General features: G+C 42.3%; 1 protein-coding gene across 1 annotated transcript in view; it reads left to right on the plus strand.

Annotated features, from left to right (window-relative positions):
* Positions 1-19303, plus strand: part of LOC110493884 (vesicle-associated membrane protein-associated protein B) — a 44163-nt gene extending 24860 nt beyond the window's left edge. The window contains exons 3-6 of the mRNA XM_021568444.2: positions 16017-16120; positions 17206-17286; positions 18220-18402; positions 18948-19303. Coding sequence (XP_021424119.2) covers positions 16017-16120; positions 17206-17286; positions 18220-18402; positions 18948-19103 — 524 coding nt within the window. The 3' untranslated portion in view covers positions 19104-19303. The remainder of the gene's footprint in view (positions 1-16016; positions 16121-17205; positions 17287-18219; positions 18403-18947) is intronic.
* Positions 19304-19647: the final 344 nt, after the last annotated feature.

Raw genomic sequence — 19647 nt, forward strand, 5'->3', positions numbered from 1 at the left:
ATGTTTTACTACAGTACGTTGGCTACAATTAGCCTCTCTGAATGTTGGCCCCCGTATGAAGATATTCATATACAGTGGGGCAAAAAAGTATTTAGTCAGCCACCAATTGTGCAAGTTCTCCCACTTAAAAATATGAGAGAGGCCTGTAATTTTCATCATAGGTACACTTCAACTATGCCAGACAAAATGAGAAAAAAAAATCCAGAAAATCACATTGTAGAGTTTTTAATTAATTTATTTGCAAATTATGGTGGAAAATAAGTATTTGGACAATAACAAAAGTTTCTCAATACTTTGTTATATACCCTTTGTTGGCAATGACAGAGGTCAAACGTTTTCTGTAAGTCTTCACAAGGTTTTCACACACTGTTGCTGGTATTTTGGCCCATTCCTCCATGCAGATCTCCTCAAGAGCAGTGATGTTTTGGGGCTGTTGCTAGGCAACACGGACTTTCAACTCCCTCCAAAGATTTTCTATGGGGTTGAGATCTGGAGACTGGCTAGGCCACTCCAGGACCTTGAAATGCTTCTTACGAAGCCACTCCTTCGTTGCCCGGGCGGTGTGTTTGGGATCATTGTCATGCTGAAAGACCCAGCCACGTTTCATCTTCAATACCCTTGCTGATGGAAGGAGGTTTTCACTCAAAATCTCACGATACATGGCCCCATTCATTCTTTCCTTTACACGGATCAGTCGTCCTGGTCCCTTTGCAGAAAAACAGCCCCAAAGCATGATGTTTCCACCCCCATGCTTCACAGTAGGTATGGTGTTCTTTGGATGCAACTCAGCATTCTTTGTCCTCCAAACACGATGAGTTGAGTTTTCACCAAAAAGTTATATTTTGGTTTCATCTGACCATATGACATTCTCCCAATCTTCTTCTGGATCATCCAAATGCTCTCTAGCAAACTTCAGACGGGCCTGGACATGTACTGGCTTAAGCAGGGGGACACGTCTGGCACTGCAGGATTTGAGTCCCTGGCGGCGTAGTGTGTTACTGATGGTAGGCTTTGTTACTTTAGCCCCAGCTCTCTGCAGGTCATTCACTAGCCCCCCCCCCCCCCCCCCCCCGTGTGGATCTGGGATTTTTGCTCACCGTTCTTGTGAACATTTGGACCCCACGGGGTGAGATCTTGCGTGGAGCCCCAGATTGAGGAAAATTATCAGTGGTCTTGTATGTCTTCCATTTCCTAATAATTGCTCCCACAGTTGATTTCTTCAAACCAAGCTGCTTACCTATTGCAGTTTCAGTCTTCCCAGCCTGGTGCAGGTCTACAATTTTGTTTCTGGTGTCCTTTTGACAGCTCTTTGGTCTTGGCCATAGTGAAGTTTGGAGTGTGACTGTTTGAGGTTGTGGACAGGTGTATTTTATACTGATAACAAGTTCAAACAGGTGCCATCAATACAGGTAACGAGTGGAGGACAGAGGAGCCTCTTAAAGAAGAAGTTACAGGTCTGTGAGAGCCAGAAATCTTGCTTATTTGTAGGTGACCAAATACTTACTTTCCACCATAATTTGCAAATAAATTCATTAAAAATCCTACAATGTGATTTTTCTGGATTTTTTTTTCTCTCATTTTGTCTGTCATAGTTTAAATTACAGGCCTCTCATCTTTTTAAGTGGGAGAACTTGCACAATTGGTGGCTGACTAAATACTTGTTTTGCCCCACTGTAGCACAGGATTAAAAGGAGCTCTGTCAGGACCAGTTTAATTCTGTAGTTCAAAGAGTGAGTTTTTAAAATCTTATTTGACAGTTGGGACTTATTTTAGGTTATTCAATGTCCCTTTGAACCCAAGTTGGATGGCGGCGCAAATTGGGGCTGACTGCAACAGGACGCTCTGTCTGTTTCTGGTTTGCGATATTGAACTCGCTTGAGGTTTTTCATACTTCGGGAAGAATTGCATGTGCCATATATATATCAGACCCGTCCTAATAGCCACATCTGAGAGCGCAAGCACTGACTTTGTAATTAAGAGGTAACTTGTTATTAATGAAAGTTATCCTCCCGAAATCACGCACACAGTCTGCATTGATGTTAAATGCGCAGCCCTTTGAATCCGAACACGCTTCTCTTAAGAGTAATGAATAGGAGAAAAATATTTACCCATCAATACCCATTTTATTCTCTGCAAGAGCAGTTGAGACGCCGACCTAAGGAAGAGATCATTGTAAATCATTGAAGGAGCTTGAAAATATATTTTGGTCATTGGAATGACATCAAATAACACTCCATTGGAGGATGTGACGTGACGATGGGTTAAAGAATATTCAGACTCAAACCTGTTTTTTGTTAGGCCAATATGTAACGTTACAAAGAAAAACAACTAAGCTGTTAGAAATATTGCTCCCAGGGGTGTGTTCTGTACATCCATCAATGTTTTGCAGTCATGGTAACACGAACATGTTGTGTCCAATGTGGCACCTTATTCCCTTTTTATGTTGCACTACTTTTGACCAGAGCCCCTATAGGAAAAAGTGGTGCACTATAAAATGAATATAGTGCCATTTGGGACGTACCCATGGCCATAAAGTACCTAATATATGGGCATTTAATACTTAAAATACTTCATACTTAAAATCTCCTTCTAATCCGAGCACTTCAACTGGAACACCGAATTAGGGAAATGTGCTGAAGAGTGATTTCATGAATTGCCAACATTTCATTAACATACAGTGGGGAGAACAAGTATTTGATACACTGCCGATTTTGCAGGTTTTTCTACTTACAAAGATTGTAGAGGTCTGTAATTTTTATCATAGGTACACTTCAACTGTGAGAGACGGATTCTAAAACAAAAATCCAGAAAATCACATTGTATGATTTTTAAAGTAATTAATTTGCATTTTATTTTATGACATAAGTATTTGATCACCTAACAACCAGTAAGAATTCCGGCTCTCACAGACCTGTTAGTTTTTCTTTAAGAAGCCCTCCGGTTCTCCACTCATTACCTGTATTAAGACTGACTCCAACCTCTCCACAATGGCCAAGACCAGAGAGGGTGTAAGGACATCAGGGATAAAATTGTAGACCTGCACAAGGCTGGGATGGGCTACAGGACAATAGGCAAGCAGCTTGGTGAGAAGGCAACAACTGTTGGCGCAATTATTCGAAAATGGAAGAAGTTCAAGATGACGGTCAATCACCCTCAGTCTGGGGCTCCATGCAAGATCTCACCTCGTGGGGCATCAATGATCATGCGGAAGGTGAGGGATCAGCCCAGAACTACACGGCAGGACCTGGTCAATGACCTGAAGAGAGCTGGGACCACAGTTTCAAAGAAAACCATTACTAACACACTACGCCGTCATGGATTAAAATCCTGCAGCGCACGCAAGGTCCCCCTACTCAAGCCAGCGCATGTCCAGGCCCGTCTGAAGTTTGCCAATGACCATCTGGATGATCCAGAGGAGGAATGGGAGAAGGTCATGTGGTCTGATGAGACAAAAATAGAGCTTTTTGGTCTGAACTCCACTCGCCGTGTTTGGAGGAAGAAGAAGGATGAGTACAACCCCAAGAACACCATCCCAACCGTGAAGCATGGAGGTGGAAACATCATTCTTTGGGGATGCTTTTCTGCAAAGGGGACAGGACGACTGCACCATATTGAGGGGAGGATGGACGGGGCCATGTATCGCGAGATCTTGGCCAACAACCTCCTTCCCTCAGTAAGAGCATTGAAGATGGGTCGTGGCTGGGTCTTCCAGCATGACAACGACCTGAAACACACAGCCAGGGCAACTAAGGAGTGGCTCCGTAAGAAGCATCTCAAGGTCCTGGAGTGGCCTAGCCAGTCTCCAGACCTGAACCCAATAGAAAATCATTGGAGGGAGCTGAAAGTCCGTATTGCCCAGTGATAGCCCCGAAACCTGAAGGATCTGGAGAAGGTCTGTATGGAGGAGTGGGCCAAAATCCCTGCTGCAGTGTGTGCAAACCTGGTCAAGAACTACAGGAAACGTATGATCTCTGTAATTGCAAAAAAAAGGGTAGCCTAGTGGTTAAAGCGTTCAAACCCCCGAGCTGACAAGGTACGAATCTGTCGTGCTGCCCCTGAACAGGCAGTTAAGCCACTGTTAACTGCCTTATTGAAAATAAGAATTTGTTCTTAACTGACTTGCCTAGTTAAATAAAGGTAAAATAAAAATATCAAGTTCTGCTTTTCTGATGTATCAAATACTTATGTCATGCAATAAAATGCAAATTAATCACTTAAAAATCATACAATGTGATTTTATGATAAAAAATTACAGACCTCTACATAATTTGTAAGTAGGAAACACTGCCGATTTTGCAGGTTATCAAATACACTGCTCAAAAAAATAAAGGGAACACTAAAATAACACATCCTAGATCTGAATGAATGAAATATTTTTATTAAATACTTTTTTCTTTACATAGTTGAATGTGCTGACAACAAAATCACACAAAAATGATCAATGGAAATCAAATTTATCAACCCATGGAGGTCTGGATTTGGAGTCACACTCAAAATTAAAGTGGAAAACCACACTACAGGCTGATCCAACTTTGATGTAATGTCCTTAAAACAAGTCAAAATGAGGCTCAGTAGTGTGTGTGGCCTCCACGTGCCTGTATGACATCCCTACAACGCCTAGGCATGCTCCTGATGAGGTGGTGGATGGTCTCCTGAGGGATCTCCTCCCAGATCTGGACTAAAGCATCCGCCAAGTCCTGGACAGTCTGTGGTGCAACGTGGCGTTGGTGGATGGAGCGAGACATGATGTTCCAGATGTGCTCAATTGGATTCGGGTCGGGGGAAGGGCGGGCCAGTCCATAGCATCAATGCCTTCCTCTTGCAGGAACTGCTGACACACTCCAGCCACATGAGGTCTAGCATTGTCTTGCATTAGGAGGAACCCAGGGCCAACCGCACCAGCATATGGTCTCACGAGGGGTCTGAGGATCTCATCTCGGTACCTAATGGCAGTCAGGCTACCTCTGGCGAGCACATGGAGGGCTGTGCGGCCCCCCAAAGAAATGCCACCCCACACCATGACTGACCCACCGCCAAACCGGTCATGCTGGAGTATATTGCAGGCAGCAGAACGTTCTCCACTGCGTCTCCAGACTTTCACGTCTGTCACATGTGCTCAGTGTGAACCTGCTTTCATCTGTGAAGAGCACAGGGCGCCAGTGGCGAATTTGCCAATCTTGGTGTTCTCTGGCAAATGCCAAACGTCCTGTACGGTGTTGGGCTGTAAGCACAACCCCCACCTGTGGACGTCGGGCCCTCATACCACCCTCATGGAGTCTGTTTCTGACCGTTTGAGCAGACACATGCACATTTGTGGCCTGCTGGAGGTCATTTTGCAGGGCTCTGGCAGTGCTCCTCCTGCTCTTCCTTGCACAAAGGCGGAGGTAGCGGTCCTGCTGCTGGGTTGTTCCCTCCTACGGCCTCCTCCACGTCTCCTGATGTACTGGCCTGTCTCCTGTCTTCTGGACACTACACTGACAGACACAGCAAACCTTCTTGCCACAGCTCTCATTGATGTGCCATCCTGAATGAGCTGCACTACCTGAGCCACTTGTGTGGGTTGTAGACTCCGTCTCATGCTACCACTAGAGTATAAGCACCGCCAGCATTCAAAAGTGACCAAAACATCAGCCAGGAAGCATAGGAACTGAGAAGTGGTCTGTGGTCACCACCTGCAGAACCACTCCTTTATTGGGGGTGTCTTGCTAATTGCCTATAATTTCCACCTGTTGTCTATCCCATTTGCACAACAGCATGTGAAATGTATTGTCAATCAGTGTTGCTTCCTAAGTGGACAGTTTGATTTCACAGAAGTGTGATTGACTTGGAGTTACATTGTGTTGTTTAAGTGTTCCCTTTATTTTTTTGAGCAGTGTACTTGTTCTCCCCACTGTACATTGACTTTGAACATGCACATTTTGAATGGTATTTTTTTTTATTTTCCCCCACCAATCAAGTTGTGTACAGGCCTGCCCTGATTCAGAAAAATAATTTATTCATGAGTCAACTAAAATAGCTGTTATCTTATCTACAGGTTAATGAAAGCCAGAGACAACAACGTTATAGACAACCTTGCTGTGGTCTGGAAAGGGATAAAGTAATATGAAGTCCTACATGCATATGGAGCGATTTCCGTGCCAACAGCATTTTTTTTTTCTCCCCCCTAATTTAGAATTTGTATTTGGGTATTGAATTTAAAAGCATTTCGCTACACTCGCATCTGCTAATCATGTGTATGTGACCAATAATTTTGATTTAAATTTGAATGTAATATTTTTGAATATGTAATGCACAAATTTAATCATTGAATAAAACATTTAACTTGTATTTCATGATTTGAAACTGAATTGAATTAATATTACATTTCAGTTTTAAAATTCAAATTCATTGATATATTCTGTTTCAACATGGTAGATATTGCATTCAATGTATGTGTATCAAGTTTACAAACTGTCATTTAAAGTTGATATAAGTTTCATATACTAAACTTACGTTTAATGCGTTCAGATTCAGTTCTAAAATACAGTGCTCTAAATTCAGATTCAAAACCAGAGACATCCTGGTACTTTGCCAACCAGGAAAAGTAGAGGAGAACAGATAGAATCAAACACTCTTTGAGGTCTGAAGCCAATGTGGCATGTTACATATATTTTCATCCTATGAATTTAGCTCTAGCATTTAAACCGTTTTGCCTATAAGCTATTCCTAAAAGGGCATCTGTTTAAGTTTTTTTAAACATTTTAATATTTGTAGCTACTTTTTTAAGTAAATACCTGCAGTCAACTTGTGCAATATGTTAGAAGATAAAGCAGTTTGCATTCTTCATTTCACCTGTCACATTATTTGACATTATGAAGCTTACCGTAGTTTCCCAGAACAGTTGAGTCAGTCACATGTTTGTTTGTAAATAGCACAACTGGAAAAAGCGAGAGCAGGTGAGTCCAACTTGTGTATTGATGGGTCACGTTTTATATTGAAAGTCAAGTTTTTTTTGCCTCAGTAGAGTGATCAGGGACATGCCACTATAGTTTTCCTTCACAGAAAATACATTAATGCAGCACATTCAGCAGAAAATAGCATAATTTTAATCCAATGACAACAGAAGTGCAACACTATTTGGCTGGCAGCCAGGCCAATTGAGGCTAATTGAGTGTACAATGAAAAAGCAAGGTGTTTTTGTGGCCCCTTATTGTAGCCCCTTATGTACTAAGCTGGTAGTACCGTAAATCCTGTAATGATGATATGAACATCTGGATACGCTGTTACTTGCTTAATGGGTAGGTTACTGCTTCCACCAGATTCAGCTCATACTGAGACTCAAACTCAGAACCTCTGCCTCGCAAACACACGACTGCCCTTGTGAAGCATTCCAACCCACCGCGCTATTGAAAAATACCTTATTCAATTGTGCAAGGGACGACACTTCAGGCTGATGAGTGAGTTGCACAGATCCCCATCTGCTACATTCACCCCCCAAACTCAGTCCACAGTGACCCCAGTGGTTGAGCTCAGCACAACTGTAGATCCGTGTCCAGTGGCACCATTGTAAAGGGCGTCACGCTGCCTGCATAGCGAGTACCGCTTTCCCATCTACTACACTAATACAAGTCTTCAAGATCCAGCAAGGTTACTCATCAAAACAGTGTGGTTTAGTGATCCATGATTATGTGATGAGCAACCTGAAGACGTGTTAGTTTGACGAGTTAGTTTCAAGTCTCCAGCAAAGGTACTCATTGTAAGGGTAGTGTGACTGACTGGGTTAAGACTGTGTTAGTCTGTTGAGCTGCCTAGGCATTGGTCCTGTTACTTGGATGGAGTTCTTCAAGGAGGAGGTCAAAGGGGGGGTGAAGTGTAACACCGGTGGTTCGGTGACCACACTCGTGTGATGAGTAATTTGCTGAGACATGAAACGTTGCATTATTTGGTGCACAGGAGACCTGGGTTAGAACCTCATCAAACTAGCATGTCTTCGGGTCTAAGGCAAGGTTGGTCATCACATGCATGGATCAGCAAACCACCTCTGTTGCACTCTCATTAAATTGGGTGCACAGATCCTTCTGCTTCTCTTTGCCACTGAAAGTGTTGTTGTCCAGTAGGCCGGATTTCGAAACCCAGTCAGTTATATTGGTGCTGTGATCTCTGAGTATCAGTACAAAAGGGCGTGAAATGGAACTGAGGTGGTTCGATGAGTAACCTTGCTGGAAACTTGAAGACTTGTGTTAGCTAAAGCCCATAGGGAAGAGTTCAGGAAGCTAAGTGGGCTAACACAGTCTTGTGACATGCAGAAGACATGGTTCGAACCCATTCAGTCACAAGAGCAAGAATAAATAGTAGGGATGTAACAATTCACCAATACACATCGGTCCCCAGTTCAAATGTTGAGTGCAAGACCTCAAACCGATCTCAATGTAGCATGCATCGGTCAGAAAAATCTGTTAATGTTACGAATTGCGGGGTTCACAATATATTTTGCTAATATACTTTATTTTTATTGATCTGAAAATAAGTCATCTTTGTGACAACTGATGTGTCCCCTCCTTCAGTGTCGAACTAAGTATGTAACTGCGTTGACAGTCATTGATCGCCTAGTCAAACTGTGCTCTATGTGCTGCTTTGCTTGCTGACCAAAGAGAGGTAGGTGTATTCCTGATCAGGAATATCTGCGTGTCACCTTCAGCATTCAAATGCGTGTAAAATGGCTTGTGCAATATTAGGCTTTATTAGTTGAGTGACAACCAATTTTTCTGCTCGGTTGTTATCAAATGCGCTGTTGAAAATTTGTGTTTTACCGGAATAAAAGCTACCAGAGGCCCAACTCTTATCTGGCTATAAACTACCTGATGATCATAGCTTAGCATAAATTAGATTTTACTTTGTTCAGGTTCACAATCAGCAATTGTTTTGGTAGTTTTGCTTTAAACAATCAGTGTATATAGTAATTTTTTTATATACAGGATAAAGTTAATAATTTCATAACGAGGACAGCAATCACTTTTGCGAGCGGCACTGTATGGCCATAGCCGGAGGAGAAGAGAAACTCACTCCGTAAAAATGTAGGGGGTGAAGTCCAAAGTTGTGCTATATATTCATTGGTTATGGCATAGATAATATTTTTTCAGATAAATATTAATACATTACTATCTCAAATGCTTTTAATTAATCTTCAAAAATGAAAAGTAATGCTTAAATTAATATATAAATAAATATATAAACCCAACATGTAACAATTTCAAATATTTTACTGAGTTACATACTGTACAGTTCATATAAGGAAATCAATCAATTGAAATAAATATATTAGGCCCAAATCTATGGATTTCACATGACTGGGCAGGGAAGCCTTGCCCAGCCAACCAGAATGAATTTTCCCCCACAAAAGAGCTTTATTACAGACAGAAATACTCCTCACTTTCATCAGCTGTCCAGATGATCCCGCAGGTGAAAAAGCCGAAAGTGGAGGTCCCGGATTGGCGTGGTTACACGTAGTCTGCGATTGTGAGGCCGGTTGGACCAAATTCTCTAAAACGGCTGCTTATGGTAGAGAAATTACCGTTAAATTTTCTGGAAATAGCTTTGGTGGACATTCTTGCAGTCAGCATGCCAATTGCATGCTCCCTCAACTTGAGACATATTTGGCATTGTGTTGTGTGACAAAATTTAAAATTTTAGTGTGGCCTTTTATTGTTCCCAGCACATGGTGAACCTGTGTAATAATCAGCTTCTTGATATGCCACACCTGTCAGGTGGATGGATTATCCTAGCAAATGAGAAATGCTCACTAACAGGGATGATAACAAATCAAAACCTTTCATATAAATAAGCTTTTTGTGCGTATGGAACATTTATTTTATTTAATCTTGAAAAATGGATCAACGCTTTACTTGTTTATATTTTGTACAGTATAATTAGTGATTAATGGGAATTTCAGATCAAAAGTGGGGTGACAAAGGGCATACATTGCACCCCCTAATCTGATAGTGGGGTGGTAGATGCCCAGACTCCCTTGTGGTTCTGCTCAGGAACCGAAATACATAATTTACACACACACACATACACAGGGAGGTCCGCTCAGACGGATCCAGCTCAGAGAGGCCCAGCTCATGAACTCAATCAGCAGCAGATTTGAATTTAGAATTGAAAATGAATGTGGAATGAGACAGGGCTATTCAACTATTCTTATGTGGGCCAAATTCAAACGCTAAAGCCAAATTCAATGGAAGACAATAAAATCAGCATTCCACACACCTGAAGGTACCACGCTCATCTGTACAAACAATAGTACGCAAGTATAAACACCATGGGACCACGCAGCCGCATACCACTCAGGAAGCAGACGCGTTCTGTCTCCTAAAGATGAACGTACTTTGCGAAAAGTGCAACTCAATCCCAGAACAACAGCAAAGGACCTTGTGAAGATGCTGGGGGAAACAGGTACAACTGCACATGGGGACAAAGATTGTACTTTTTGGAGAAATGTCCAGGAGGGACTGGTGCAATTCACAAAATAGATGGTATCATGAGGAGGGAAATTATGTGGATATATTGAAGCAACATCTCAAGACATCAGTTAAAGTTAAAGCTTGGTCGCAAATGGGTCTTCCAAATGGACAATGACCCCAAGCATACTTCCAAAGTTGTGACAAAATGGCTTAAGGACAACAAAGTCAAGGTATTGGAGTGGCCATCACAAAGCCCTGACCTCAATCCTGTAGAAAATTTGTGGGCAGAACTGAAAATGTGTGTGAGCAAGGAGGCCTACAAACCTGACTCAGTTACACCAGCTCTGTCAGGACAAATGGGCCAGAATTCACCCAATTTATTGTGGGAAGGTTGTGGAAGGCTACCCAAAACATTTGTCTCAAGTTAAACAATTTAAAGGCAATGCTACCAAATACTAATTGAGTGTATGTAAACTTCTGACCCACTGCGAATGTGATGAAATAAAAACTGAAATAAATGACTCTACCATTATTCTGACATTCGACATTCTTAAAATAAAGTGGTGATCCTAACTGACCTAAGACAGGGAATTTTTACTTGGATAAAATGTCAGGATATCTTATTTTACCTTTCATGTAGTTAATGCAGGTCGTTTAGTATTCAACAACCTGACTCAACAGAGAAGAATGCTATTTATGTCAGCTAACGGGACACCTACGTAAATATCCAGTGAAATTGCAGAGCGCGAAATTCAAAATAATAAATCGTCATATTAAACATTCATGAAAAATATTGACTTCTTGTTAATCCAACAGTGTTGTCAGTATTCAAAAAGGCTTTACGGCGAAAGCATATCATGCGATTATCTGAGGACTGCGCCCCACACAAATACTTATTCAACCAGCACAGGCGTCACAAATAGGGATTAAATAAATCACTTACCTTTGAAGATCTTCCTCTGTTTGCATTCCCAAGGGTCCCAGCTACACAATGAATGGTTGTTTTGTTCGATAAAGTCCTTTATATCCAAAAAAGTCTGTTTCGTTGGCACCAATGATCTCAGTAATCCACTCGTTCAACATGCATACAAACGAATCCAAAAAGTTATCAGTAAAGTTTGTCCAAACAAGTCAAACAATGTTTCTAATTAATCCACAGGTACTCTAATATCTAAATAAACTATAATATTTAAGACGGAGAATAGTATGTTCAATAGGGAAGATAAATAACGAAGAGTGTGCACCTCATTCACGCGCCAACAAGACTACTTTTCTAATGAGACCCCTTGGAGTTCTTCCAACTACTTGCTGCTCATTTTTCAAAAAACAAGCCTGAAACCCTTTCTAACGACTATCTCGTGGAAGCCATAGGAACTGCAGTCTTGGTCCTATCTATTTGTATTTCCCATAGGCTAGCACTGAAATGGCCTGTGACCTCAATAAAATAATAAAATTCCGGATGGATTTTCCTTGGTTTTCGCCTGTCATATTAGTTCTGTTATATTCAGACAATTTTTTTCAGAGTGTTTTCTATCCAATGATACCAAATATATGCATATCCTAGCTTATGGGACTGAGTAACAGGCAGTTTACTTTGGGCACGTCAGTCATCCGAAATTCCGAACAAAAAACAGTCTCCAAAACAGTTTAAATGCATTTGGCAAAGGTGTATGTAAACTTCTGACTTCAACTGTATATTCATGTCACCAAATAACTGACTAAAATACACTGTTTTGCAATGGTCTATAGTAGCTCAACAGCACTCTCTCGGGTAGCACCATGGTATAGCCGTAGGACAGCTATTTTCTGTCCTCCTTTGGGTACATTGACTTCAATACAAAACCTAAGAGGCTCAGTTCTCACCCCCTTCCATAGACTTCCGTAGGACGTCATCCAACCTATCAGAGCTCTTGCAGTATGAACTGACACCTAGTCCTTCCAATCAAAGGATCAGAGAATGAATCTAGTACTGAAAACATAAGCTACAGCTAGCTAGCACTGCATAAAGTGTGGTGAGTAGTTGACTCGGAGAGAGAAAGACAACAGTTTAACTAATTAAAGAGAAGCAGCAGAGCGAGAGAGAGAGCTAGCTGTATTTCGTTTGATTTTTTTTCTTCATATTTTACCTTTCACTTAGTTAATGCAGGTCATTTAGTATTCAACAACCTGACTCAAACAGAGAAGAATGATATTTATGTTATCTAACTGGCAAATGTTTTCAGTTTTATTTATTTATTGCCATCGGGACCCGCCGGTGTAACTGCTAAACTGCTTGCTGTACATGGATTGGCTTGTGGGTGCACTAACGCTTTAGTTCTAGTTTGTTGACTATAATGTTAATATGGTGACATAATATGGTGACAACCAGGGGTTGGAACCGGTTCAGGGAACAGAACCAAAAAAATGGAAAAAACAAACATTTTCAAGGAACAGAATTAGAACCATTATTATTTATTTTTTTTCAACTGTTTTTTTCCAGTCCCACAAGAAAATGCAACAAAGTGCCTATGCAAAGGCCCTCTGTCCGCTCCTCTGTAGGTATAATTATGTGGGCCTAATTCAGATGATGCTGTCATAACAACATCCCCTGCACTTCAAGCCAAGTGTCCTCCTCCACCCTCTCTCGCTCTTGCCCCAAAATTTCAGTCGCACCCTACACTCGTCTGTCCAATGTACAGTGGGGCAAAAAAGTATTTAGTCAGCCACCAATTGTGCAAGTTCTCCCACTTAAAAAGATGAGAGGCCTGTAATTTTCATCATAGATACACTTCAACTAAATCCAGAAAATCACATTGTAGGATTTTTAATGAATTTATTTGCAAATTATGGTGGAAAGTAAGTATTTGATCACCTACAAACAAGCAAGATTTCTGGCTCTCACAGACCTGTAACTTCTTCTTTAAGAGGCTCCTCTGTCCTCCACTCGTTACCTGTATTAATATCACCTGTTTGAACTTGTTATCAGTATAAAAGACACCTGTCCACAACTTCAAACAGTCACACTCCAAACTCCACTATGGCCAAGACCAAAGAGCTGTCAAAGGACACCAGAAACAAAATTGTAGACCTGCACCAGGCTGGGAAGACTGAATCTGCAATAGGTAAGCAGCTTGGTTTGAAGAAATCAACTGTGGGAGCAATTATTAGGAAATGGAAGACATACAAGACCACTGATAATCTCCCTCGATCTGGGGCTCCACGCAAGATCTCACCCCGTGGGGTCAAAATGATCACAAGAACGGTGAGCAAAAATCCCAGATCCACACGGGGGGGGACCTAGTGAATGACCTGCAGAGAGCTGGGACTAAAGTAACAAAGCCTACCATCAGTAACACACTACGCTGCCAGGGACTCAAATCCTGCAGTGCCAGACGTGTCCCCCTGCTTAAGCCAGTACATGTCCAGGCCCGTCTGAAGTTTGCTAGAGAGCATTTGGATGATCCAGAAGAAGATTGGGAGAATGTCATATGGTCAGATGAAACCAAAATATAACTTTTTGGTAAAAACTCAACTCGTCGTGTTTGGAGGACAAAGAAGGCTGAGTTGCATCCAAAGAACACCATACCTACTGTGAAGCATGGGGTGGAAACATCATGCTTTGGGGCTGTTGTTCTGCAAAGGGACCATGTATCAATTACACGGACGACTGATCCGTGTAAAGGAAAGAATGAATGGGGCCATGTATCGTGAGATTTTGAGCGAAAAACTCCTTCCATCGGCAAGGGCATTGAAGATGAAACGTGGCTGGGTCTTTCAGCATGACAATGATCCCAAACACACCGCCCGGGCAACGAAGGAGTGGCTTCATAAGAAGCATTTCAAGGTCCTGGAGTGGCCTAGCCAGTCTCCAGATCTCAACCCCATAGAAAATCTTTGGAGGGAGTTGAAAGTCCATGTTGCCCAGCAACAGCCCCAAAACATCACTGCTCTAGAGGAGATCTGCATGGAGGAATGGGCCAAAATACCAGCAACAGTGTGTGAAAACCTTGTGAAGACTGACAGAAAACGTTTGACCTCCGTCATTGCCAACAAAGGGTATATAACAAAGTATTGAGAAACTTTTGTTATTGACCAAATACTTATTTTCCACCATAATTTGTAAATAAATTAATTACAAATCCTGCAATGTGATTTTCTGGATTTTTTTCTCTCATTTTGTCTGTCATAGTTGAAGTGTACCTATGATGAAAATTACAGGCCTCATCTTTTTAAGTGGGAGAACTTGCACAATTGGTGGCTGACTAAATCACTTTATTGCCCCACTGTATGTTAAAAGCTTGTCTGCTCCTTAGCAAGCTGCTCAATCTGCACTGATTGGTGAAGTAATTTAATGTCGCGCTAAATTAAAAATATATACTGTATATTTAAGAGTTTTAAAAAGGAACGCAAAGGAACGATATAAATCGTTATTTTTGGGGGGTTCAAACCGATTCAGAACTTTATTTTGCTGGTTGGAACAGTGTAACGGAACAAAAAACCCTGGTGAAAATAATGTAGGCTGTGTAGTAGTTATGGAATGAAAGTTTGGCTTGGAGAGGTTTTTGTTCCTGGTCACAGACAGCTGTTGTGTCATGCACTGAAGTCCACAAGTGAAGGAAAAAAGTGAGAGGAGGAGATTGTGTAGATGCGGAAAGGAATTATACAAAGAGCAAAAGTGATGATGCTGTTGTATGTGGCTCTTATGAAAGTGAACTGTGTGCGAGTGTATTCATTCCGCCGATTCTGTTGCAAAACGTCACTGTAAGCAAATGGTGAGGAACCTATCTGAATTTGTTGAATAGAAACTTAAAAAAATTAAATAACTTGTTTTAGTTTTTGCAACTGTTTGGACTAATGATTACACCCCAGATCAGCTAGATGCAGGCAATAGTGTGCAAGGCGGTATTGAATGTGTCATTGTCACCTTGATTACTCAAATTTTTGGCTCTCGAGCTGTTTATTATGAACTTTCATTTGTAGGCTAGATTGTAGCAACCTAATGATGTGTATAGGGCAAATTAGAGTCAAGTATCATGTAACCTATCGACGTTACATTGAGCTGGGTGGATTGAATATGAATGATAGTCATCCAATTTGCTGTGTTAGAAATAAGAAAAAAAATCCCTCATCTTAAACGGCACCGACTGTCACTGTTTTAACATGATCGTTTGTAAACTTGATACACAGACAATAGAATATTGAAACTGAATATATAAATATGGAATTTAAATATTCAATTGAATTTTAAAACTGAATGCAACATTTATGAATTCAATTTGTGCATTACAAATTCAATATCCTAATACAAATGAAAATTATGGAATTGAAATACAATTTCTGTTGGCACTGAAATCGCTCCATACATGCGCACTACTCAGCTAAAGTGGCGTTCTGTTGCCCGAATACTCATAGACCTACAGAAGGTTGTCTTCATTAGGGCACATCATAGGAAAAAGTTTTAAAATTCTAAACAAAATATGTGTTTAATGGATAGGTCCAGGCAGTCCCCCCCTTTTTGTCTGTTTTCTTCCATTTGGTACCTAATGAACACAATTGTGTTAATGTATTTGTGTCTTTCTGCTGTGCCCTGTATTCCAGTGATGCTGCAGCCTTTCGACTACGATCCCAACGAGAAAAGCAAACACAAGTTCATGGTGCAGTCCATGTTGGCTCCCCCCGAAATGACGGACATGGAGGGAGTGGTGAGTGTGTCCCATCACCCATCCTCACACACGCGCACACACACACATACTAGAGAAGAGATGCACCAATATGAAAATCTGGGCTGATAATAATAACAGATATTTACCTGACCACATACGCTCTTATGGCTGATATATCATCCATACCTGATCATTTTCTACCGATATAACGAATATATTGTGCACACCTGACAATTATCTGCTGATACCAATATGACTGATATATTGTGCATACCTCACACACACACACACACACACACACACACACACACACACACACACACACACACACACACACACACACACACACACACCCCATAGGGCTAGGCTGATATCTGGGTTCTAAGGTCACACCCTGAGGAAGATAAGGACAAAGAATTGGTAGCGGATCAGTGACCCTAGGCCCACAGCCTGGAAACATTCCTTTTAAGTGAGATTTTTTATTTTTTTACCATTCAAACAAATTTTTACCCTCAACCGAACGATTTGTCCTGTCTGAACTAGTTTCATTTGGCCAGACCTAGCAACAAACCATACAAACAGTGCATGCAATATTCACTGTCACCGCTTTGTGTGTGGTCTTGTTCTCTCTCACACAATATCTGTCTGTCTTTCAGTCTTGTTTGCATGCAGTAGTAGGCCTAATCAATCTCTTGTGGGCTTTCTCTGTAGTGACAGGACTCTTGAGAATTTGGTTTCATATTGCGATTAAGAAACACACACAGGAATGGTGAGAAACTAGACACCACCGAGCCTGAAATCAAGCCGACGCTTTTGTCAAGCCCTCTTGATTGTGACAGAACAGAAAGGTTAGATAAACACTTCACACAAGTGGAGGAGAACAATGGGAAACAAATCTCACTGCCGGTAAACCACTGTCCAGTGTGGTTTCCCTTGCCATTGCTGACAAGTCTTGGCTGTGGTCTCTCTCTCCCTCCATGTTTCTCTTATTTGTGGCCTGTGGATATGGCAGTTGGTGCAGACGGGGAGATGCTTTTTCAGGCACTACCTCAGGCCCAGCTGTACCTCTCCCTACTCTAACCCCCCATTTTCTCTCTGTCTCTCTCCACCATGTCTGTCTGCAGTGGAAGGAGGCAAAGCCAGAGGAGCTGATGGACTCCAAGCTGAGGTGTGTCTTTGAGCTTCCAGCGGAGAACGAGAAAACGGTGGGTTCCATAGTCTCTCTCACCTCGCCCTCTCCGTCTTCTTCTCTCTTGCAGTGTTTCTATATGTACTTGTCTCTCTTTGTCTTCCTATCTCCCTCCCTCGGTCTTTCTCTTTATTGCTTCTCCCTCTTTTCTCCTTCCCTCTTTCAGTGCTCCTCTCTGTTCTCATCTCCTTCTGTCATCCTCTCTTTCCTCTTCTGCCTCTCACATACACTTATTTTTCTCTCCACCTCAGCCATTACACGCCTGTACAACTGGTGATTAGGTCGAGTGGAGAAAATCCCTGTCGGCCTGTCATCGGGACAATGTGCCGTGGAGAAGAGGCAGAGCTCCCCTTGCCAAGCCCCAGCCATAGCCATAGTTCCCTGGGCCACTCACTTGTCACACACAGTTTATTATTGTTCTGATTACTCTGCAAACCACACTCGGCTCTTAGGAGATCATTTCCTCCCGGGATGAGCAGAAAATATAATCCCCATAAACAAAATGAAGGGGAAAATGTGCTTGGGCTGTTTTTTTTGTGAATTATGAACAGCGAGATACAAAAGCTGGTTACCATTTTCACTCCAAACTATGTGGCACAACGTTGCTGCTCCCAGCCATGTATCTCTTTTTGGAAGCTCCCCGGGTGGATTTGGGGATTGTGTGTGTGTGTGTGGGTGGGTGGGTGGGTGGGTGGGTGGGTGCCCGTGCGTGCGTGCGTGCTCCCTCTATGTGCGCTTGTGTGCACCTGCCTCCCTGTGTGCGTGTGTACGTCATGACTATAATCACTACCAGCCGGGCCTGCAGCTGAAGAAGTTACCAGATGCAGTTTGTAACATTCACCTTCTCCATATTGATTCCCAATTGTATGACATCACATCTTAAGTATGTTTCTGCATATGTACCGAGATGTTCAAATAAACTTAAACCCTCCTACCCCTCCACCCACAGCACCATGACTTGGACGCCAACAAGATTATGTCGTCCAACCTGCTCAAGTCGGAGTCATCCACACTGTCCATGAAGTCCATGAGCTCCACCCTGGACGATGGCGAGGTGAAGAAGATCATGGAGGAGTGTAAGAGGTTGCAGATGGAGGCACAGCGGCTACGGGAAGAGAATAAACAGATCAGGGTAAGTTATGCTGTGTCCCAAATGCCCCCCTTTGTAGGGAAAAGGTTGCCACTTGGGATGTGGCTGGATAAGTAACCCCTATCAAATTCACTGACCGGGATATGGATGCAATGACTCCATCAATGGCTATGTATCAATAATTTAAGAGTTAAAAATGTATGACTCAATCCCAGATTGCCTCTTTAAAGAGGAAAGGCGACGAGTCTGACTCAGAAGCAACCCACTTCCCGGCGCCCGCCACCTCCCCTTTTAAGTAGTGCCAGAGGCGGAATGGCTCTTGGCAGCTCCCGTCCCGGGGCTCAGATTAAACTAACAGAGACCCCCACCCGCTGTTGGGAAATGAAGTGTGTTAAAAGCTGGCGCTTGGCGGAGTCCAAAGGGGCTTTGGTGACGATTTAGGATGAGGATAATACTGATGGTCATTCCCCCCCTCTTTCTCTCTTTCTATATATTTTTTTCTCTTTCTCCATATCTACCTCTACCCCCACCTCCCCATATCTGTCCCCCTCTCGCTCTTTTCCTCTCTCTCTGTCCCCCCTTTCCAGGAAGACGATGGCCTGCGGATGAGGAAGAGCAGCATGATGTCCTCCCAGCACTCCTCCCATTCCATGGTGAAAGAGGAGGGGCTGAGCCTGCGCACGGTGGCCCTCATCGTGCTCTTCTTCGTGGTCGGAGTCATTATCGGCAAGTTGGTCTTGTAAGAGCGAGTGTCAAGCGAGAGACGGCCAACTGCATGCTTTCGGGGGATTGAAACAAATGACGGATTTGGGATTTTTGGTATTCAGAAATGCCATATCAATGGGGAAGTTTTGAAATCGTTCACTTATGTACTAATAAAAAAAGGAGATACAAAAAAAAAAATCCATCATGTTATGAACAAACCAACGAGAGAGTTAAAAAAGCATAATCATTCTGGCCTTCCTCCCAAATACTTGCACCACCGATACAAGATGACGAGTAGGAGGAAGAAAAATGCAGATCATTAACCAGGTTTCCATCCAACTTTTTTTATGCGAGTAAAGTACGTTGGATAAGTGTCACGACAAGCCGGATGGAAACAGCAAATTTGTCGGTAAACTTTCCAAATGTCGACAAACCAAAATACACTAGACAAGGTGGGATCTTTTTGTGTCAGTGAGAAGGTGGTGGAGATGCCTTTATGCACAAATATTGATATAATAACCATCATTTCGAAGTAAACTTGGAGTCACTCGATGATCTAGTATGTGGTCCTCCGACTATGAC

Source organism: Oncorhynchus mykiss, chromosome 17 (assembly GCF_013265735.2).
Source record: "Oncorhynchus mykiss isolate Arlee chromosome 17, USDA_OmykA_1.1, whole genome shotgun sequence".
Taxonomy (NCBI): domain Eukaryota; kingdom Metazoa; phylum Chordata; class Actinopteri; order Salmoniformes; family Salmonidae; genus Oncorhynchus; species Oncorhynchus mykiss.